A 24,801-nucleotide genomic window follows, 5' to 3' on the forward strand; every position below is an offset into this window, starting at 1 on the left:
GGTCGGTCTTATTTTTGCACCGTTGGATCTTTTGGGTTTTATGTTAAGCCAACCGCTACTATTTTTTTCCCTAATTCTTTTATTTCAATATTATCATAGTATATACTTTAATTTAATTTAAATATTAGAAGGATTTAGTAATTTTTTAATCTCTATTTTATAATTACTTTTTTCACGTAATATTATTTAATAAAATATTGCTTTTACTGTGCTATTTTTAAGAAAACAATTTAAAAAAAACATTTTAGATTTACAAAGAGAAGTTGGAGATGATTTTAAATTAGTCGATACAAAAGAAAAATTATTGACATCAAAAATCAAAAGCATTGGCACAAATAATATTTATGAAACCGTTGAACAAAATGTTAGATAATATGATTGTTGAATTTTTTTCAAGAATACTTCAAAACAATTTAGAAGAAATATATGGTTAGCACTTCACTGTAAATCGAGTTGATTTTTTTAATATAAAAAAATTGATGTTCATGCACTAAATCACACTCGAGTTATAGATCCAACTGGGTCTAATAAGATAATTTCATTTAATAATATAATTAAAATAAATAAAATAATTTTTTTAAAAGAAATTGATAATTATAACCAGAAAAGAAAGTAAATTGAAATAAATAGTGATTGTCAACCCCTAATAACCTAAATGTAGAATAATAAAATTAAAAAAAGAAATTAGTCAACTAAACGAAGATTAAAAAAATAAAACACTTGTAAAATCGAGTAAGAATGCCAAATTTCATAAGTCAGATCATGCGAACAAGATAATCTAATAAAAGAATTAACAAGAAAAATGACGAAACTTAAATTAAAAAAATAACCTAATTTTGAAGGATGAAACAAAAAAATATATAAAAAAGTGACCCCAAAAAATACAAAGTTACCCAACCAAACATGCTACCTAGAGCATGACATCGTGATAACTTAATTAAAAGGAAAATAAAATTACAAAGCCTAATTTTCAAAATGAACAATGATGAAGGATGACATAAAAAAATAAGTGAAAAAAATTGATGTCAGGCATTGTTAACTTTTTAAACTCATGACTCGAGTTATTAAACTAAAAGCATCACTTTTGAAAAAATCACGAACCTCATCTCCCAATAAATCAAATATCGAAAGATGAAATAGAAAAAAAAATTAATTATATAAAAGGAACAAACATAAAAAATAGCAATTAAAAGAATGAGAATCTAACTTGAAATATAAGCAAATAAGATGACAATCTATAATTTTAAATTGAAGGAACAAATTGGAAAGAAAAATTAAATTCACAAAAGGATCCAAAACAAAACGTATATAAATTAAAAATAAGGACCAAATTTTTTTAAAAAATAACAAATTATAATTATAGATCCAAGGATGAAATTGAAATTTGACAAATGAGCCAAGAACAAAAATGTAAAAAATAAGGATCAAAATTAATTATCAGTAAATGAGAGGGTGACTTTTAAAAATGAGGACCAAAACAGGAGAAGAAAAAAGAAGACGCCACCTATGAAAAACTGTCACCTAAACCGTTACATGCTCCCTCCATAAGAAAGAGGTGTCAAAACGCTTTCAACACCATCATGAAAGTCAATGTTACGCCACCCAAAGAGTGCAAAGACGCTCCACACGTTAGCGTGCACTTTGCAAGTTTCAATCAGTTTTTTTTAATAATATTTTATATTTATAAAAATACTAAAATGACCCTAAGCCAACTTGATTATATATATAAAAAAAAAAACCAAGATAAGATTATAAAAAAGTCCTTGGAGTAAGTTTAATAACTTTTGTTTTTAAGGGTACTTAAGTCATTTTACCGTGTTACAAAAAAAAAACAAAAAAGCCCCTACATGCAAGTTTAATGTTTTTTTTTACTTTTAAGTATAATTAAGTCATTTAATTGTACTTAAAAATTAGAAGATCATTTTGTCCCTGGTCAATTTGATAATAACGAATGAAACTTTTGTGAAAAGACTATTCTATCTTTAAAATCAAATTTATTCAGTTTTTTTTAATAGGTGTTGAATAGAAATTTTATTGTTCCAATTTACAATAACTTAAGTATGTGTATATAGTAAAACTTTAATTCCTTTTAGTTTTTACTAGACAAATGGCCCTAGCGTTGCTACGAGCCAATTAACAAATAATATAAATGATTATTATAATGACAGTTGGAAGTGCCAGACCCATATTATTGTAGACTTCCATGCTTCTTGGGTCTGGCAACTATGCCACACCTACATTACTTTAGTCTGTCAAATATGTCAAACCCAAGTTACTTGAATCTGACAAACATAACAGACTCACACCAGAGCGCCTAGGTCTGGTGACAACGCCAGACCCATGCGCCTAGGCTTGACAACCAAGCCAAATCCATGTGTCTTGGCAATAATGCTAGACCTAAGGAGTTTGGGTTTGACAATCATGTCAGACCTACGAGCCTGGGTTGCCGGACCCTAGCGCTTGGGCCTGACAACCATGTTAGACTTAGGAGCCTAGGCCTCGCAATCATTCCAGACCTAGGCGCCTGGGCCCGGTGACAACCCCAGACCTAAGGCACCTAGGTCTGGCAATCATGCCACACCCGGGTGCCTAAATTCGGTAACTACGCCTGACCTGCGCCTTGGTCTGTCAACCATAGCAGACTCATGCACCAAGCCTGGCAACCAAGCCAGACCCACACGCCTGGGCTTGGCAACCATTCCAAAACCAGGTGTCTGGGCCTGGCCAAACCCGCACGCCTGGGTTTAGCAACCATATAAAAATGACAAAAACACCCATATATGCAACCTTGTTTTTGTTGAGACCCAATGATAATTTTGTGTTTAAAATGTTTCAATAAAAGAAAAGAACGATGAAGTCCCTCAACATATATTTCTCCCCTTCAGGAGCATGGTTGTATCTTCACTATTTTTTTTTAAAAGACAAATGAAGCTCTCAACCCAAATGTTAAAATTTTGTTCCTTGAAGGATAAATCAGTATCTATATTGTATCCTAAAAAACCCGAACGGACCATTTTATCCCCAATCATTCTTTCAATGCCAAATGTATCCCATGAAAAAGACAATCCTACCCCTAATTGCATGCTTAACAAGTTTTTTTTAGTAACGATAATTTCGTTATTATACTGCTTAAATTCACAGTAATCTATGTCTAGGTAATCAATGATAGAGATATTAAGCTTTTTTAGCACATGTTGTAATTTATTTTAATAATAGTATAAAAGCTTGACGAATAATGTTATATGTAACAAAACCTTTTTTTAAAATAAGGAATGAGAAAATGACATTTCGGAAATTCAATTTAATTTTTTTTATCATTTGTTTTACTCGTTATCAATTTGTGAGTTTGTGCTTTGTTTTACTTTTATGAACCATTAATGAAGCTTTATATATATATATATATATATATATATATATATATATATATATATATAATTTTCTCAAGACAAGCATACAATCTGATTTTATAAATAAATTTTGCATAAAAGTTTAATAGGAATATGCACCGATTGAGATTGCGGCCTAAATAAAGATTGGTTAAAATTTAATTTAAATTAATTTTTTATGTTTTTAAATTATTTTAATGTGCTGATATCAAAAATAAATTTTAAAAAATAAAAAAAATACTATTTCAATATATTTTTGAGTAAAAAGTTATTGAATTGTATTTGTTGTCTTTCATATGTGTTCAAGTATAAAATTGGTTGAAAATGAATTATTTATTCCAAAAACTAAAAGGTTAGTTTCTACCATGTTTCCAGCCAGTTAGGTTGGTGGAAACTGGACTGTTGAAAACTAGACAAGCGGATAATATATCATTTGCCTCAACAAATGATATGTCATTCTCTTTAGGTTTTTTTTTTTTTAAAAAATAAGAGGTGAATAACACAATAAAAAAAATAAAAAGCAAGGCCAGGCGTGTGGGCCATGCCTTCAAATTGTACGCATGTGGTTCTTTTATGTCTTTTTTTATTTTATTTTATTTGTTTAGCACTCAAAAACATAAAATTACCATGTTGATTCAATTAAACTTAGATTTTAACATGATTTTTAAATAATATCATAAATGTTTATTTGAACTTTAATAATTTTTTTCATTTATTATTATCTAATATGAAAATAACAATATTAATAATAAATTGGTCATGAAAATTTAATTCAAATGCTTTTTTTGTTTATAAATTTTTTAAATAGATTTTAAACATGATTTTAACACACATATATATATATATAGATATTTTTGTTTTCAATCATACAAAAAACATGCACATAATATTTTAATATTTTTTTAATTTATTTTAACAATCATATTTGTTTTTAACATAAACAATGATTTTAATTTAAAGCCTCAGCTGCTACAAGAAAACATCGTTTTGACAAGAAAACATAGTTTTGGTTTACTATTTTCTTATGATATAATTTACAATTACAATTATAATATAATTATAATCTGTTAAATAGGAAGGTGATTTATATGTTCTCTACATCAAATCATAATTATGCCTCTTTTCTTCCAAACAACATAAGTCCCATTGATTCTCGAAGCCACAGCCGTGCCAGGATATCACATCTTGTCATATTTCTCACCAGTAACATTCCTCCGTATAAATCACCCTATATCTAGTAGTTTTAGTTGGAGAATACAGAGTTAAAAATTGAGAAATTACTATATATATATAAAAAAAAACTAAGAAAAATAAGTAAAATATTGTGGAGCAAGAATGGAACGTGGCTACGGTACAGTGATATTTTTTTTTCTTTATGATGCAAGTCAAGAAAGTGTAAAATTTACTAGTTTTATTTGGTATTATTAAATTGATCGGGGATAGATCAGTCTTTTTATCTTTTTAGACTAGCATTCTAGAGCTCTTTAGTCTTTTTATTTTTTTCAAAACAATAAAAAGATTAAATTACCTTTAAAAAATATAAAAAAAATACTAAACTTGTTGTCAGGGCTTTTTGGTTTTTTTATCATGTTTTTTTTTATTATTATCAAGTGAAATAAGGGGCAATATGGTCTTTTGATAAAAAAAAAAGATCCTTGTGCATGTAGAGCATGTTCTAGCCAATAGGAGTAGCTTGTACCTTTAGAGTAGTGCATGCGGCTCTTCAGTCAACCAAACAATGTCTTCAAAGACGATGTTAGGAACGTTGCATGGAGATCTTTATTATGGTAGAGCACATGTCGGTGGATGACTAGTGATCTGGATCCAATAGACTCTTTTTTTTTCTTCTTCTCTTTCCTTTCTCTCTTCTTCTTGGTAAAATACAAGTGTCTTTTTATTTGTTTTTTATATCAAATTTGATCCTCATTCTTTCAATTGTTATTTATCTCTCTCTCTCTCTTTCTATCATTTTTCTAATTCGATTTTGTTTTCAATTTCATCCCTTAACATTTAATTTTAATTTATTTTTATGTCAAATTTGGTCTCCATTCTTTTTATTACTATTTGTATGTTTTAAATCCCTTTTTTATTGTTTTTTCCCCCAATTTCATCCCTCAACATTTTGTGGTTGAGAATTTTACTTTGTTATTTTATAGGGTTTGTCTTTTATGACATTAGTCCTGGGCTAATGACAAAGGTCTTCAGATATTAAATGCATTGCTTTGGTCTTTTTAGGTTCTTTTTAATTGTTTTTTCAGTCTCGTTAAGTCTCATTCTTTAATGTTTGATTTATTAGGAATTGATTTTCATATTTTTTTTTCTTTCTCATCTAAGGGGTTATTCTAATCCTATGTCTATAGTCACGAGATTAACATGCTAACCTAGATCGACTCAAATTTTTTTTTCCGTTGCTTCTTTTAAATTAATATTTTTTCCAGTTCCACCATTTAACATTGAATTGTTTAATAATTAAGTTTTGTTGTTATATTCAGTTTACTTTTGAAAGAGTTACCTCGATATTATAATCAGGTCGCGGATTTGCCATGCTAACCTAAATAAACTCAAATTAGTTTTTTTTCTTTTTTTTCATTGCCAATATTTTTTTGTCAATTTATTTTTTATTATATTTTATTTATTTATTTATATTATCAAAATTATACAATTATACTAACCCGGTCAAATTAATGATACAATTGCACAACAAGGACGACCTATCGAGTAATACCTATAGCTGTTGAGCGATAAACCGAGATCTCTACCTTCCTACAAAGATTGTTGCAACAAGGAGATAACTGAATTGATCCCAGTTGCAGGACTTGTCAGGGATGAAATCCAATTAGACGGTTCTATTAGTTGCTTTTCACCAGAAACTGTTTGAAGGGTGACATTGAAAATATGAAATATATAGTTAAGGGCAAAATCGATTGCCACATGAACAACAGAGTAAGTGGGGATAATTTTTGTAGTTTACACAAACCTTTATAACTGACATATCTTCAACAGATACACAATTTCAAAGTCGTGTATGTACTGTGTTAAATATTACTACACATCACTTCACCTCTATGCTGCAAAGGATTTACCACAGCCACATGTCTTTGTAGCATTTGGGTTCTTGAAAGAGAAACCTCCACCGATAAGAGCATCACTGTAATCCAATTGCATCCCAAATATGAAGAGGAGGCTCTTCGGATCACAAACTGCAAAGCAAACATAAATAGGTAGGTAAATTTGTCAAAAATAACCTAGAATTTAAAACAAGCACAATCTTGTTTCACATAAGCATAGGATAGTAGTGTGAATTTCGCTAGCTGATTACATTGTCTAAGCATGGCAGACAGACGGTACCCAGTTTTCGTGAAAGTGGTATATGTTGGCTACAGAAATCAGAGCAAAGACACAATTACCAGTATCCATGTTCAAGAAATAGTCTTGGCTACCACTACTAAAATTCAATAAAATCAAAGAAAGGATGATTATGGGCTCAAACCATGTGCGTTCAAACAAGTCAATCTTGGATCACAAAATAAAAGGACAATGGCATATAAGAGAGAAACCTCAACAAGTAAGATCTGAAAAACACCAAAAAGTTGCAACCAAGACTTAATCTGACAACTTGTTGAAAGCTTGCGCATAGTAACATAGTTTGATGATATTTGCAAGAAGATATAATCGGGACTAAAAAGTGTTTTATCAAGAGTTGAAGAATTGAACATGGTCAAGATCTAATTTTGCATTTTCTTATAACCAACAATGAGAATTATTCTGCAATTGGGGTTTCAACTTTTAATACTTAATAATTACTGCAGACATGTTCATTTGAAAGATGATAGAATTCAAGCTGAGATTTCCAATAAAAGCATAACCACATCAGCAGGCTAGGCAGCCTGCTACTGTGTCATTGCAGATTAAGACCTAGTTAGAGTCTGTTAATGGAAGTAATATCAGGTTTGGCTCTGCAATTCTTGTCCTTCCCTATCTTGAACGAGAAAGTGAGAGAGGCCTTCTAGAAAAAGCAATCATAACCATGTTAGGGTTTACTCGGAAGGGAACCTGCTGATAATCCTCCTAAAAACGCTGGTTGGTTTGGTAGAAACTGAACCTGCCTTTATTCCCTGTATGGAACCTTTTAATAAGGTCAAGGTCAAGGTCATTACAACTAATGAAAGAGATAAAAGTCCTAGAACTATGATACTTCCTAAAGAAAAATATCAATTAATGGGTTCTAAACAACAAATATCCTCATGTGTAAATATACTAATACAAGTTATTTTGTTATGCAACACTGTTTCCCATTCTATCTATGTTTAACTCCTTTGTACACCGATGCACATATGATAAGTTGGATTCCAATGGAAGAACTTGTACAAGAGAGGAAATAAAATGCCAATACAGAAACAAGTATTGACTCATAAGGCAGCCTTGTTTATCTGTCAAATTTCTATATTTCCTCCTAAATTCCCAATTTTCATCATGGAATATTATATCTTCGCAACCTAAAGTGGGTGACATGCCATCCAATTTAGAGTTCCTGACTATGGACCATCCAGCTATGAGTCTTTGTCACAAAACTATGAGTTCTGCTAAGCTACTACAATGATAACTGAACATCCCCTAACCCATTCACATATATAAGGACCTACTTATGCAAGAAAAGATTGCGAGGGTTATACAATGATGGAAAGCAATAGTATATGATGAGTAAACCCAAGGGTATGCTGATATGTTAAGAATGATATTTGACTATATAAATTGCCTTCAACCAAACAGCTAACCTCATGAAGAAAACATACTCAATTTATTTGTTTGGTAATAAATTGTTGTGTTATGTTGTTAGTATGATCATTTAAATTAAAATTAATATTAAGAAATAACTTAAATTAATCAACTTCTTTAATAAATTAAACATTTTCCTTAGAAACTAAATGAATTGCTTAAGAAACAAAGTTCTTTCTTTAGAAAACATATAAATATCATTAAAAAAAAAGAGTAAGATATTAACAATAATCCCAACTTATATTTTTTCTAGTAAATAAGAATACTAAATAATTTAATTAAGATCGGCACAAGGTAAAAACTAGTATACTTAAGATAAAATAATTGAGGTTAGATGATTTTAATATCCTGACCAAATGCTTTTTGGACATAGAGTCAGTTTCAAAGTAACCAAAGCACACTAATTAAATTTCCATCACGTTTTGATGCCACTCAAACACTTCCAGTTTGAGTATCTTCATGTCATAGACGTTTCACATGCATTAGCCGCTTCATACTAGCCTAACGAGTTTTACATATCTTCATCATATTTCAATGCCAATCTAAGTTTAAATTTGATTATGCTCATTTTTAATTATAATTTATTAAATTTCAACCATCCACCTTGATAAGCTTTTCTACCTATTCATAAAGAATCACATCATTTGATGGTCAAAGTGACTCAAAAGTATTGAGCTGAATCTTATCCCCATCACATTCAATCCTAAAATGATAATTCTATCCCAGTGGACGAGCAAAAATTGAGATATAGTTATGCAGAACCATAGTTCAATTACTGTAGAGGACAGTCAAGCGATGTTTATTTTTTTCTTGCATTTATAGGATGAAAGACATCGTATTTCACCAAAATAATAGATGAATCAACAAACAAATACCATTTATAGATGAGAGAATCCCATTACTACCCGCACAAACGCCTTACTCCTCAACCCAACTCATCCAATACATTTGTATCCATGACTCTTATTCATATTTTCATTATCCTACAATTAATGCATTTCAGTCTTATGTTGCTTAACTAAACCACCAACCACTCACTACGTCAAACTAATCACCTTATATCAAGACCCTCCTAAATAAACCACTACGTTGAGCACATGCTCTTCAATACTATACAAAATACGACTTACGAAGCTCTTTCTGTCCAATCATGTGTTTCAAATGGCTCTCTAAGCACAATTCCTCATCTATCAACAAATTCCATTGGCAAAATACCACAACAAACAACTGAGATTAAAGGTGTCCCAGTCCTGCTCACATAAAAATAAGACTCGCAGAGTGGGTATCCATGGTGAGTCCCGCTTTTCTATGAGTAGAGGAGCGACATACCGAAAGTACCATTGGCTATATGGGACTAAACACCACCCTTATTTGTACCAGTATTTGGTGCACACCTTGAAATGACAAACATTATTTATGTTCTTGTCCCAACTAGGAAGGTGGGACGATCTCTCCGGTCCAGTCTATACGTTCCAAAAATTACATAAAAAGAAACGACAAGAAAATACGATGCAAACAGAAACACGTACCAATTACAAATCCGTTACATTCAATGATGGAATCATCGGGTCTAGCATTGGCTCGATTCTCAAAATCCATAGTGTAAGACATACCAGAGCATCCACCTTGTTTAACCCCAATTCTTAAGCACAGATCTTCATTTCTCTCATTTTTTATCCTATTCAAATGCTTCAACGCATTCTCCGTCACCGATATAGCCGGCGCCACCCCCTCCAACGGCGGCGAAGCTGTAATTATGAGCCATAACAACAAGGACCACAGAGTCACATACTATAATAATTAACAAGAGAGTTGAGTTGAAATGAAATGAATTACCTAGGGATGAAGTTGATCGAAGAGAAAGAGAAGGGTTTCGACGGCTGAGATTCGATGTGGAGAATCGGAAAGAGAGAGAATTTGGAGGAGAAGAGAAAGAGAGAGTTTTTTTATTAGTGTAATCTGGTAATCGGAGAAGAGGAGGAGAGTACGGTGGTGCTGTTGTTGAAGAGAATAACGCCATGGCTGGACTCACTACGGCGATTGATTGATCGATTAATCAAAGGTTTGATGAGAAGACGCAGCCGTTCCAAATTTGTCTACTGGTCAACATTATTTCATTTTTTTCTTATATCGTGTTTATAATATATACGGTACTACAATTTTTTGAGTTTTTTTCTTTTGTTTTATTTGGACTAAAATTTTATAAGATATTTATTTTTCTTGTGTTCGGCTGTTTGCATGAGAAAATAAAAATATAAGAGAGAATACTTATTTAACATTTAATTTAATTTAAACTAAAATTCAGGAGGTCCACCTAATAAAATACTATTCAATAATAGTGATTTGTTTTTTTTTTTTAATATTTGATTAGGAATTGTAATTCATGTTTTTTTTTTATTTTTTATACAATTATTCCAGTCTCAAGATTTGAGTTGTGAGTTTAAAGAGATAGTCCGATTAAATCAAGTATTTTTAATTGTTATTTTTTTAATTTCATTCTTTAATATTTTATTGAATGAGAATTAAGATTCATGATTTATTTTAGTTTGTTTTCTATGAGATTATCCCAGTTTTATGATTCATTTCAATAACAATTTGTTTTTTAAAAAAAATTATGTTTTTTATATAAAAAAAATTAATTTTATCTTTTAATATTTGGTTTGCTAGGGATTGAGTTTCATGATTTTTTTATTTGCTTTTTATGAGATTATCTAGATCTCAAGACTTAGATTTCGGGTTTGACGGGATAGCTTGGTCGACTTTGATTTTTTCTCTTGTTTTTAAAATTTTATCCTTTAGTATTTTACTAATTGAGAATTAGACTTCATGATTTATTTTGGTTTACTTTCTATAAGGTTATCCTGGTTTTATTATTCAAGTCACATGTTTGGCAGGTTAACCCATGCCATATTTTTTAGTTCTTTTTTATTTTTTTTTAAACTTCATCATTCAACATTGGATTGATTGAGAATTGTGAATCATGATTTATTTTGGTTTTCTTTCTACGAGGTTATCTCAGTCTCATGACCCGGATCACGGGTTCGGTTGGTTAACTGGAATTGACCCAAGTCATTTTTATGTCCTTTTTTTAACTAATTTTTTTTTCGATTTCATCCTTCAACATTGAGTTAATTGAGAGATGAGTTTCATAATTTGTTTAGATTTTTTTTCTATAGGATTATCTTGGTCTCATGACTAAGGTCATGAGTTTAGTAGGTTAACCCAGGTTGCTCGGGGTGTTTTTTTTTAAAAAAATTTTATCATTCAACATAGAATTGATTGTGAATTAGGCTTCACAATTTGTTTCAATTTGCTTTCTGTTAAGGTTATCATGGTCTCAAGATTAGGGTTGTGGATTTGGCAAGTTAACCTGAGTCAATCCAATATGTTGTCGTCTCAGTATTTAAAAAACAACATCTTAAATTTGTTTTCCAATTAAACTATGTTTTTACCAGTCATATAAGTTGTCTTTGAACCTGCAAAATCGACCAGGTTATATTGAGTCAACCCCAACACTATTTTTTTTCTAGAAAAAACACTAGCAGTGCTTGAACATTTTTTTACATTAAAAAAATTGATCTAACCCACATTATAAAGTGGATCAATAATATAGTAAAAACACTATAACATATGAGGGACATGTAGATTCGAACCATGATATTTTTAGCCCCTTAGTTTTTTTTCTTCTTCTTTTAGTCCCTTATTTTTTTTCTTTTTATTTGGTCCTTTATTGTATTTATTTGAGATTGGTCTTGATTAGTTTTTTATGCTATTGTATGAGGATCTTGCTGTGTCAGACAAATATTCCATCACTCGGTTGATACTTGATTTTGCAAAATAAAATTTAATTTAATCAATTTAGAGGAATTAGAGCTTTGAGGATCGAATTTGAGACAAACACATATTCGGTCCTTTTTTTCTGCTAATATTATGGACTGATTTATACAATTAGGGGAAGAATTTAGGTTTTTTTCGGTCACTTGACTCTTTTGTTTTTCAATTTGATCCATTCATATTGATTTTATTTGTGATTTGATTTTATAGTTTTTTTTTTTTGCCTAATTATGGGGTTACTGTAAAGTCTCAGGAAAATTCTAGCACATGGTTGATACTCAATTTAGACAAATAAAATGAAATTATATTGATGTAAAATAATTAAGTTTTAGAAGACCAAAATTAAAACTAAAAAAAAAATATAGTAAACAAGGGTGGATGGGCAGGTCAACTATGGTGGCACATGGACCACATGTGCTAGCATGTGGAGGAGACCCATCACTTTCAAGCAGCGCGTGCAACTTCCTCTTATGGCCAAAAACTGGTCATCTATTATGGCATCTAAAGCGCCACACTAAGGTCTATCCATTGGGGTGGTGTGTATTGGTTGATGGTCGATGGTGGCATTCTTCATTCTCCCTTATTTTTCATTGCTCTCATCGGGATTCGCACTGACCTATCCAAAATTTAAAGGTGTTTTGTCATTTTATTTTTATATCAGTTTTAGTTCTTATTTTTTATTGTTATTTTTTTTCGTTAGGTTATTTTTTAAAATTGATTTTTTTTCCAGCTTTATCCTTCAACATTATGTTTGTTTACAATTGAGCTTCATAGTTTTTTTTCTCGTGGAGTGATCATGGCCTCATAACCCGAATCACAGGTTTGAAAGGTTAACCCGGGTTGATATCGGTCTACTTTTTAGATCCTTTTCTTACACTAATTTTCCTTTTCAATCTCATCATTCGATATTAGGTTTATCCTTCAACATCATTTTTTTCTTTGAGTTATTTTTTAAAATTAATTTTTTTTCCAGCTTTATCCTTCAACATTAGATTTATTTACAATTGAGCTTCATGATTTTTTTTCATGTGAAGTGATCATGGTCTTATAACCCGAATCACAGGTTTGAAAGGTTAACCCGGGTTGACATTGGTCTACTTTTTAGATCATTTTCTTACGCTAATTTTTCTTTTCAATCTCATCTTTCGATATTAGGTTTGTTGGAAATTGAGATTCATGATTTTCTTTACTTTTTTTTTTATGTAGGATTAACCCTGTCTCATAACTTAGGTCACAGGTTTGGTGGATTGGCTTGACTTAAGTCTTTTTTTTTTGTTTTTTTTAAGATTCAATTTTTTTCGGTTATGTCCTTCAACAATTAGTTGGTTTGGGAATTAGAGTTCATAATTCTTTCTATTTTGCCTTCTATTAGGTTAAATCGTTTACATGATTCATCTTATGGGATTTAATGAACTTGCTTATGTTTGCTGGTTTTTTTATTCTTTATATTAATTGATTTTTTTTTCAATTTCATCCTTATACATTTGGATTGTTGAGAATTGAGCATCATATATATATATATTTTTAACTTGCTTTCTATGGAGTTGTCCCAACCTAACAACCCGGGTATTAGGTTTGGCATGCTATCTCAGATCGACACGAGTCATTTTTTTTTCCTTCTAATTTCATCATTAAACATTGAGTTGTCTGAGAATTGAGTTTCGTGATTTTTATCCTTTTGAGAAGGTTTTTTTTTTTTCAAGTCGTTATGATGACTTTTTTTACATAGATTTAACCCATTTACAATCATTATTTTTTTTATTATATAATTAAATAAAATCAGCATATTAGATCTAGCCAGATCTATAATCCAGGTCACATATTTTTTTTATAATTTTTTAAAGCATGTTAACAATACTTGAATATTCTTCTTTTTTGTGAAGAAAATTTTGATCCTTTAATATAGTGCAGGCCACTAATTTAATATTTACTAAATGAGTTGCTTGCTATATCGTATGTTGTTTGCTGTGTTTGCTTTTAGTGGTAGAGCTCACCGTTAAAAGGAAAAAACACAATAACAAAAACATGAATTTGTTATTTTTACTCGTGTTTTTTTTGTTATGGAAAGTTGTACCCCGTAATAAACACAAAAACAAGAATAAAAACAAACACACCTTTAGCGGTTATAGACATGGTTTAAATAACATGGTTCTAGGGACGTTAATTCTTCAACATTTTTTCGACATCCATGATTTTACCTTTACAATTCTAAGGCTTAAAAAATAACCAAGCTAAAAAAAAAAGAAGTTTCTCATATTCAAAGCTTTTTGACCATGTTGATATGCAAGAACACCAAGCACGCAACCAGCCTCAGAGCCAGTCAACAAAAATGCCAGTAAAAGAGGAGCCAAGGCAGCACCTGGCTACAGCATATGGCTTTGACCATGTTTCCTCATCAACTCTCGGGATTGTTAAACCTTCATGCGGGTAGAGTTGCATTCTATTCATGCTTTTTTTTTTTTTAGTTTAATATGGGTGTTCGGTCAGCTTGCGTGTACCTTAACTAATCCCACGAGTCCTGAAGTTAACGACCATGTAAGCCTCCAGTGGCCATCATATGAGCAACCACAGGGCTCGAACCTGAGACTATAGAGAAAGCAAACCTCTTGGTCCCAAACTCTTATCACTAGGCCACCACCTAGATGGTTTCTATTCATGCTTTCTTTAATCATATACATCTAGTAACTAAATCATTTTTTTTTTAATAGAGGTGTACGCTAACTGTGATTATTTTAAATTTTATTAAACAATTAATGTTATTAAGATGGTGTGGTTATATTTAATAATAATGATGTTTATTTAATTATATTATTACAATTTAAATTCAGATTCTTATACTAGTCCAGGTCCATGTATTGATTAGATTTAAAAATTAGGTCTAAAATTAATGCTATTAAATTTTTCTTAGCCCAATCTAATTTCTAGGTTTTAATTAGACAAGCCCGAACCTAATTAATTTGGATTCTAACTTAAGCTAAAAATATAATATTGATTATTCCTTTCTATTTCTTAATGCCTAATGTGTTCAAAACTCTGGTAGTAAATTCCATATAAATTTCCTAACATGTATTGATTCGGTTTAATCAAAGTTCCAGAAAGTTAAAATGAAATCATAAAACAACAAGCATAATTATTATAACCCGTAAATAAATTTAATTTTGAAATTCCTAGAAATTACCATCGGCAACCATAAATATAAAATTTCTCTGGTTAATAAAATTTTTGCAGAAATAATATCACAATCATATATGCAATATTCATAAAAATAGATAAAAAAAATTAACTTATAGCTTGACTTGTAGGACACTACATATTTTCCTTTGGATGAAAATTTTGCCAATAAAATCATCATCTCAAATTATTTTCCTTTAGAAGAAAATTTTACCAATAATAATAATAATAATAATAACAACAACAATAATAAAATAATTTAAATTCATAAAATTAAGATTAACAAAAATATTTAAATGGGAAAACATGAAAGTTTCTACTAAAATTTAACTTAGTTTAATATGTAATTCTAGATATTTAATTATCATGCTTTTCATATTCAATAAAATGGAATCAATTGATTAAGAAAAACATATATGAATTCATGATGGGTAACCTTTCTTGTGTCTAAGCAATAATCTTGTTATTGCCCTCTATGCAAAATCTAGAGTTTTTAGTAAGTTGTGTCTTGATAGCAAATAGATGTATATTTGTATATTTATAGATAGACCATGACCCATATCTTAACAAGAATAATTGTTTACTATTCCATAGTTTTCAAGTAGTAAAAATTTAAAACTCCCCTTTTGTTTTAAATAAAATAATTATTACATATCTGTGTGTGTATATGTATATATTAAAATTTTAAATGTTAGGGAGGATGGAATAAATTTATGTGATTTAATAAAAAAACAAAATTCCTTTTTAAAAAGTTAAATTTAACAAAGATAAAAAAAAACTAAGTTAACCCGTGTTATTTTCAGAAAGACTAAAAAATCCCATAGAAAGTAAATAAAAAAATAACAAAATGCTGGAGGATGAAACAAAAAAAAAAAACCAAACAAGCCCGGGTGAATCTCGTAAACCCAGATTAATCTCTTAAACCCATAATCCATTAAATTCTAGACCTCGGGCTTAAATAAAAAGCTAAATACCCTGCTAATTAAATGTTGAAGGATGAAACAGTAAAAAAATCAATCTAAAATAAAATTCATGGTAAAAAAATAGCAATAATAAAAAAAAAAGGATTAGACTTGATAGGAAAAAATAACTCAAGAAGGATGAAATTATAAAAAAATAAAATCTAAAAAACCACCTCAAAAACAACAAATAGTAATCAAACCTGACAGTGAAAAAATTAATGGGGGATGAAATTGAAAAAAAATCTTTAATTTCATAAATTATTCTAAATAAAAAAATTATAGTAAAGAGAATATAGACCAAATCTTAATGATAATAAATCTCAAGGCTAATTTGATCTTTTGGAAGGCCAACATGAAAATCGATGAAATCGATGAGGAGAGAGGGAAAAAGAAAAAGAAAAGGCCACATGTATTAAAATTGTTAACAATTATTTCACATGCGCCACTTGTACATGGAGATGATGTCAAGACGCTTTGATTGTTATCCTAGAAGCAAGGTTTCAACCATCGAACTGCACCGCACACATCGTCCAAATCTTGCGAGCATTGTTCACGTACCTCCAATTTTTTATTTTTTTAAATTTGTTTATTTATCAAATTACCCTATTGCTCCTAATGACACTTGATAGCTACCAAATAATCTAATGTAAAAGACCCCTAAATCAAAGGGATAGGTTTTTAAATTTCAAGGGTAATAAAATAACTTAACTATTTTAAAATTAAATCAAAGACTAAAAAACCTCTTGACTCAAGTTTAATGTTTTCTGTTTTCAAGTGTAATTTAGTTATTGTGCCGTGTAATTTAATTAATCCAGTTCATTATTGTAATGACCAATGAGTTTTATGAAAAAAACTTTTCTATCTCAGACCAAGTAGGTTGACCAAGTTAAATAAATTTATTTTTCAGGAGTAAAATAGTAATTTCACTAAAATATGATTGTATGGACCATATAACTTGACCAAGTTTGTTTTTGCATTTTAAAAACGCTTTTGAAAAATTTTTAATTTTATTTATTTTTTTCTTTGCTTCAAATTAATATTTTTCAATATTTTTCAGGTGTTTTAGATCATTTTGATGCGCTGATATCAAAAATAATTTTTAAAAAATAAAAAAATATTATTTTGATATATTTTCAAATAAAAAACATTTTAAAAAATAATCACAACTACATTTTCAAACAAGTTTAGAATAGTAATGTGATTGTGTTGATGCATGAAATGCGGAGCCCTCTTTTGTTTTATTTATCTTTTATTTTTTTCACACACAAATAAGATACAAGCATTGAAAACACCTCTCAATCTCTAACGAAGAGCATCTTAACAAAGAAATTATAAGAGAATCGAACAAATCAGAAAGTTGAATTTTCAGAGGTTTAATCCTTTGGCAGCCAACTTCAACATGCACAACCTCCTCTTTGCTCAGCTTCTGAAACAGTTTCTGATATACCCTGGAAGTAACTGCAAAGTTATAATGCAAATTATCATCACTAGCTGAAATTTAGCAATGAAGGAGATGGAAGGTGACAAATCCTGAGGGAAGAAAACTATTGGATTTGCCCCAATTAATCAAATATAAAAAGTTCAAGAACGTGATCTATAGATGCGATTGTGACTCACAAACCGCGAGTTTGATTGAATCTTTTGGAACGCACATTATTGAAGATTTCTCAAATTTATGGAAGTTTGTTTATAGGTGAGGCACTGCAGTAAAGGATTCTGTGATCATTCACATGTCTTGAAAAAGTCTGCACAAAAACTTCTCTGTTAAAGTTGATGTAATTAGTAGTTAACAGAAAGGGTAACAGGAATTGCTGTTAACAGTTAACGAGTCCACGGGTGTACTTCCATGTCATGTTCGTGTTCATGTTCTTCTTCTAGTGCAGTTTTTGCATCACAAAGAAAAGCTTCATCAATGTTGCAATCCTCTTTTGCTGAGGTCTCAAAGCATGGTATACCTCCCATGGAAGCACACCATTCTCTGGCTTTTTTCTCTGAAACCTGCACATAAATGGTTTATTTGATGTATTTTTAGAGAGAAGAGAGGAGGAATAATTGATAACATTGATGTTGAACTTAGCATGCATCTATGCCATTCGGCTGCTTCCACCACCATCTAGGTCGATTTTGTTTCCCAGTAATATAAAAGGAAATGCATGAGGATCATCTGGATACATCAGTGCTTAAATAAACAAAGATGGATTTCTGCTACAGGCTTTCAGCATGTGAAATTATTCTGTTACAGTGCTGATGTAAACACAAAACTGCAGATCTTCACACAGTCCAAGCGGTTTCCCTTGAAATCTCTTTGGGTTTAACTTGTAAGTTCTATAAATCTAATTGAACTTGGGATTACAATGCTGTTTTAGTACAGTAATGACATGCCAATTGCCATCCTTAGGGACACTGCAATTTCCAACATCACCTGTCATTTGACACCTTAAGCTAAAGATTACTTGTTAATCTCGATAAATGACAAGCGATAAATGCTGCTTAATCATCGAAATGTGGAGTTGGACAAACACTAAAATCAGTCTGCCATGGTCATAATTAATAATAAACCTGTTATTTAATTATCTGGTAGTGCTAATGTGCAAACCTAGAATTTTATACTGATGAACAATTCAAGGATCCCCAATACAAAAAAAGGAAAAAATGGAATAGATCAAGGTAATAAACGTTTCCAATACCTGTTTGAGAAATTCTTCATGCCAATTGTTAAGTGTTTCAAATGATTTCTGTACATTTACATCATATTCAAGAACACAGCAATCTGCCCCTCTGTAAAATGCCGGGCCTAAACTCTGAAACCTCTCCTGCCCTGCTGTGTTCCATATCTGGCTTGAACACATATGACATACACTATATCAGCTATTATAGCTTGCAAAATATTTTCCTTTTTATTTCAAATAGAATTGAATGATGATTCTTCACTCACTTGCAAAGTGACCAGCTTGTCATCAATCTGCAGTTCCTTCGTGACAAAATCAGCACCAATTGTAGCTTTAGACTGCTGACTATACTTGTTATATACATATCTGAAAAGCTGTTAACAGCCCAACAAAATGCGTCTGCAGGCAGAAAGAACACAAATGGAAAGCACCACGGTTTGCTTAGCAAAACCAGTAATGTTTCAGTATTTTTGTCCCTGGCACTACATTACAACTCATCCCTTGTGAGCAAAACATGGCATTGCATACCAAGGTGCACTACTATGGTGTTTTTCTTGCCAGACATGTGCTTAAGGTAGATATGACAAGAACGAAAAATAGAAAACTAAATGGAGTTTCTCATAATCATTGAAAAAGAAATTGAAAAATTATAATTACCACCTTGTAATGGATACTGATTCATCAAAGAAGTCTTTCCCACCCTGAAATCATAAGAGAGTAAACAAATAAATAAAAAATAATGACAATTGGATAGAAAATTCCTTCAATGATAAATAACAAATTACCACAGCAAGAAAAAAGAAGAAAAGAAAACAGAATCAAAAGCAAGAGTAAAGCTAAAACATACCCGCTATCGCCAAGAACGATAACCTTGAGTAATGCTCTTCTAGACTGACCAACAATTCTTATAAAAATGTTTCAGCTCTAGAAAAAGTTACGTGAATCTCAATGAGAGAAAGTTCAGGACAGTGTGGAAAAGAAAGACACCACAAACACTAACAGTAGGGATTTGAAGAAAGGCAAGGACATTTTCAAGGTGATTGTTGATTCTTCCTCTCTTAATGGGTATCTTTCTTGCCTTCTATTTTTTCCCTTCCTCTTCTCTGTGTTTTGAATGATACAAGCGAAAACCATGTGAGCGCTAACTTGAAAATAAACCATTTCAATTTAAGTAAAATTTTAAAATATAATTTATATTATTTTTTAATAAAAAACATAAAAAAATTAGCGCTAGCAAAGCTGATTTTTCAACTAAAGGGTTGCTATGATGATCAAGATTAAAAGAGAGGAAAAGTTGTCACGAATCTTTTTATTACAATATAGAGCTAGATTGTAAGCTTCTTCTTCTTCTTCTTCTTCGAAAGCATGTTGAAAAACATCATTTCATATATTTTTCGAAAGTAGAAGCTTAGACAAACAAAGCCTCAGTTTATACTAGTTAATTAGCATGCCGGCATGATGCTACGTGGTCTTATTTAAAACTTGTTTTTATTTAATTTTATAATAATTAAAATAAATATTAGTAAGAATTTTGATAATTTAGATTATAGAGAAAAAATATTTTTTTTAATCAAAACTATATTTTCTTATTTATGTATATCTTTTTTAATTTGATAATAGCATTGTTATTTGCATAAAAAATTAGAACAATTAAAATAAACATTCCTAAGAATTCCATTGATTTAAATCAAGGGAAAAAATGTATTTTTTTTAATCAACACCCCCTTTTTTTATTCATTATTCATGTATTTCTTGTTTTTTTTTTACGGGTACATGTCTTAGTTTGATTTTTTGTTCTTTTGAAGGAACGTGTTCTTCATAGGATTCTAACCTTGGTTAGGTTGAATGTTTTGAATATCTTTTTCAATGGTTTATATTTCTAAAATACATATTGGATACTATTCTTCTTTATCCTCTGTTCATGATTTTTCATTTGATGCACGAGCCTCTTTTCTCGTCATCGTTGTTCGATGTAGGTCTACACAAGGACGGAGACAAGAGGAGGCTGGCAGGGGCCCCGACCCTTGCAAGGAATTTTTTTTCCAATCATTTTTTTAATAATATTTATAGTTTTAGCTTAAATAATAAAATAACTGAAATCTTAACCTTAATTTTATTTTCTAGTTCCATTCCTAGGTCCACATTGATTTATTTGGTCTATCCGTTGTTGTGTTTTTTTTAATAGTCTCACTAAATTGTACTACTTTATTTGATTTTTATTTTCTCGCCATTTTATTTCACTGCTTTTGCAACGTTCAGTGCCAATTTATCGCTACAAATCAAATCACTTACTTTGTTATTTATCTTGTAGCATTGTTGTTTCATAGTCCTCTAGCATGTGGAAAAACTAGTTCAATGTTGTCTTTTTTTTTTTTTTTTTTTTTATCATACTATAGCTTATGCTGGGTTTTGCTTTCTTAAAAAGTCCATGCCTCTATAATGAGCGTGTAAAAGTCATCAGCACAATAAACGTAAAAAATTAACAGGATAGCATTGTTTCAAAAAGTTTGGATGAAATAGAATAGTTTGATCACATCGAAGCATGGCATGGTTGAATTTTAATGTTTTATTTTAATCGGTTGACCGATTGGATCTAATTATATTAAGCGGTCGATTATTTTACACAAAAACTATAGTTTTATAAAGTTTTTCTTCCAAATATATTTTATGAGTCATAATTATCTTTGTCCAACTTGTAAACTTAAAAATAGACTCCAATTTTATAAAGTTTTTCTTTCAAATATGTTATTGTTCATACAGTAGTGGGTAATCCTGAGCAATCAGGCATGAGTCTGCCATAACTAAATGATGATTTGCCCCAAATAGATTATGTGGATGACATTGCAAATGTATTTATGGACATAGTGGGATAGGTCTAGGCTCAAGAGAAAGTCTGGTCGCGCTATAGTAGAATAACAACTTAAATGGACCATAACTTTTAATCTGATCATTAGATCGCGCTCAAATTTTTACCGGTCAATCAGTTGAGCCACAAACAACATATTTTGACCATGTCACGCTTCTGAAGGGTGACATTTATTAAATGTCACTATTATGAAGTGTGACAACTATCTTATTGCTCTTAGAAATATCAACACTTAGAAAATATCACGCTTCTGAAGTGCAACATGGTCAAACTATGTTATTTCACCAAAACTTTTTACTCCTATATAAATTCACTATTTTTTTTTAATTTTGTGTACTAATTGCCCAATTTATCCATTTTTTATGATCAAAAGAGAGGAGGGTGTAAATTACTACATTTTACTTCTAGTATGTTCTTTTCTATTATTTTTTACTAATTACCTTTTAGTTACATGTAATTTTTTAGTGAAAGTTTGGTGACATCTAGGTGTTTGATGAATTCTTTAGCATTTCACTTTGCAGCTTATGTACTTGCATATCCTTCAATAAGGTATTAAATTGTTATTGATCTAGGTTGGGGCTGAACTAACTCATATATATGAGATTAGGCCTCGGGCTTAATAGACCCAGCCTATTTGGTTGAGCCAAGTCTAAACTCAAACATAATTATGCCTCTAATTTTAGGTTAAGAATGTGTTTGACATACATGCCTTAATTTTTTTTTTTTAGTTTTAATTTGTCTATATTTATGTATCTAGCCAAACAGACCCATAAAATTTTCAAAAAGAATCTGAAAAAAATTCAGGGATCATTTTGAAATTATTCATGAGTCCCTTGTGTGTTTTCCCAATATTTTTATTTAATATTGGGTTGTAGATTCACACTATAAGATACATATATGCTATTAAAAATACCTCATTTTTCTCTAAAAATTTTGAAAAAACATTCAAAAATTAAAAAAATTCCCAGTTTCAGAAAACACAAAAACATGTTTTTCTTCAAAAAATTCATTTAATATTGGGTTGTATACTTACACTATAAGGTACAGACCCGATATTAAAAATACTCGGTTTTCTCTGAAATCTCTTAAATATCCAAAAACATTCTAAACAATTCCTCATTTCAAAAAAACAAAAAATATACTAAAATTTGAGCTTTATAACGGTTAAGACTTAACCCGATAATGTAAAAACTTCCTCACAAAGAGAAATTTTTATTATACCTTAGATGAGACCAACAAATATAATGTCTTATATTAACAATCAATCAACGATGCAGTTTACCATAGGTAAGACGTACTGAGGATGTTACGTCTTTCCCTTGCATAACTAGTCTCTTTACCCAGACTCTCGTAACCTATAGGTTTTCTAGTGACCAAGATACTATGTGGGGACTCTTTCTAATCATAACTTTATGATTAACCCAAACATCCCCTTTAATCTAAGATGTAGATCCGCTATTTTGACATCGTGCATGTCACGACAACTGACTTTTCTTTTTTTCATTTCTCTTGGACTAGAACGATCAGACCCTATTAGGCCACTTTTCTCTTTTTTTCTTTTCATTTCAGGAAAGGTTGGGTTGAAGCCATCAGGCTTGGATGAGCCTTTTCTCTCTCTCTCTCTTGTTCCTCTTTCTTCCTTCTCTTTTCTTTTTTTTTTTCCAGGTTTTGTCTTGTTTCGGGCCTAATTGGCCCTTCCTTCTCTTCCTCTCCTCTTTTTTTTCTTTCTTTTCTTATCTTTGGGCCTGGTTGGGCTTTTTTTTCTTTTTCTCTTGTCATTTTCTTTTTTTGTCTTTCCGTTTCTTCCCGTTGAGCCCGGTTAGGCCCTTCCTTGTTCTCTTTTTTCTCCTCCGGCCCAACCGGGCCCTTCTTTCTTCTTTTTTCTCCTTCTCTTTGAGATTGGGCTGATTTTATTTTGACCCAATCATCTCCATTCTCTCCATTCTTTTTGAAGTGTGAATATGATATTGTACATAGAAATCTTAAATCTAGTAATTATTTGGGGGTTCTCTATTAAAACAACTTGAAACCCTTCTTTGACTGTAGGAACAATATTCTATTAGCACGTGTTACAATTATTTGAAATAATTCAGAAAGTAATTGGAAAGTAGCTAAACAGGTAGGGACACAATGTGCCTCCATGCATGAATCTGCAATAAATTTTGTCAAAGGCTACAAGATATTGGTCTCGTCACACGTCTCCTCTGTGACCCTGATCTTGAATATTATCTGTACAAATAGCATATATTGCTGGCAACTTCAGGCTCTGTGTTCACAAAGAAGCATATATTGCCCTTTCTACTGTTGATTTTTGAAGCAAGATTGAAGACTCCAAGTTTCATTTACTGTAACAAGTGAGAAAAGGGCAGGGGGGAAGATGCCTCGACAATTCCTTCAAAGTCAAATGTGGAGAAGTCTAGCCATCAGTAAGAAGATAACGACGAATAATAAAAATCAATTTTCAAAATCCCAAATAATAAATTAAAAAAAAAACCCCCCAAAAACATTAAAATATCTTCATATGATATGATGTTTTAAATATAATGAAACTAGGAGAGCCTTTCCTGTAGACAAATTAATTGAGAGATGTATAATGGAACCTGATAAAATGACACGGCTCTAGCTATAACCACACAAATGTTAGGCTTCCAATAAATTATCCACGACTCTTTGGAATTCATATATATATATATATATATATATATATATATAACATTTTATTTTCTTCGTCACAAATAAATTGTTTTCCATCCACACAAATAAATAATTTTTTTTTTATTTTTTATGACTCGTTTATTTATTTCACGTGAAAGAATCATCTCAATTCAATATCTTAAACTGTTAAGTGAAGTCCTAATATATGATTTATATTATTTTTTAACACACATCCTCAAGTAAAAGCTCTTTAAATTTAAAATTTATATAGGTTTGTACTATATTGTGCTTAATTTTAATCAAATAAATAAGGGATGGTGAGATTCAAACTCATAACCGCTTGGTCATCAAAGCTCTGATACCATGTAAAAGATTCATCTCAACTTAATAATTTTAATTATTAGATAAAATTCTAAAATATAATTTATATTATTCTTTAACTATTTCAAAAATAAATAAATTATACCTACCACATAAATAAA

The 24,801-nt window shown here is 30.5% G+C and overlaps 1 protein-coding gene and 1 long non-coding RNA gene across 2 annotated transcripts; both read right to left on the reverse strand.

The window, feature by feature from the left end:
* Positions 1-6,259: 6,259 nt before the first annotated feature.
* Positions 6,260-10,282, reverse strand: LOC18100985 (iron-sulfur assembly protein IscA, chloroplastic). The gene is made up of 3 exons (XM_024604946.2): positions 9,999-10,282; positions 9,692-9,910; positions 6,260-6,586 (listed from the first exon to the last, which is right to left on the reverse strand). Exons 1-3 carry the CDS (start codon positions 10,180-10,182, stop codon positions 6,450-6,452), a joined length of 540 nt encoding a protein of 179 aa, XP_024460714.1. The 5' UTR covers positions 10,183-10,282; the 3' UTR covers positions 6,260-6,449.
* Positions 10,283-17,360: 7,078 nt separating this feature from the next.
* LOC7457139 (uncharacterized) lies at positions 17,361-19,908 on the reverse strand. Its single transcript, XR_002982788.2, has 4 exons — positions 19,646-19,908; positions 19,065-19,499; positions 18,817-18,963; positions 17,361-18,127 (listed from the first exon to the last, which is right to left on the reverse strand). It is a non-coding gene; the product is annotated as an uncharacterized LOC7457139 (long non-coding RNA).
* Positions 19,909-24,801: the final 4,893 nt, after the last annotated feature.

The sequence above is a fragment of the Populus trichocarpa genome, chromosome 7 (assembly GCF_000002775.5).
Source record: "Populus trichocarpa isolate Nisqually-1 chromosome 7, P.trichocarpa_v4.1, whole genome shotgun sequence".
In the NCBI taxonomy this organism is placed as follows: domain Eukaryota; kingdom Viridiplantae; phylum Streptophyta; class Magnoliopsida; order Malpighiales; family Salicaceae; genus Populus; species Populus trichocarpa.

Coding starts and splice junctions, on each gene's coding strand:
- LOC18100985 (XM_024604946.2), bottom strand. CDS start 10,182: ATGGCGTTATTCTCTTCAACAACAGCACCACCGTACTCTCCTCCTCTT. Junction 9,911..9,998: donor TCGATCAACTTCATCCCTAG/GTAATTCATTTC, acceptor TCATAATTACAG/CTTCGCCGCCGTTGGAGGGG. Junction 6,587..9,691: donor ATGTAACGGATTTGTAATTG/GTACGTGTTTCT, acceptor TTTGCTTTGCAG/TTTGTGATCCGAAGAGCCTC.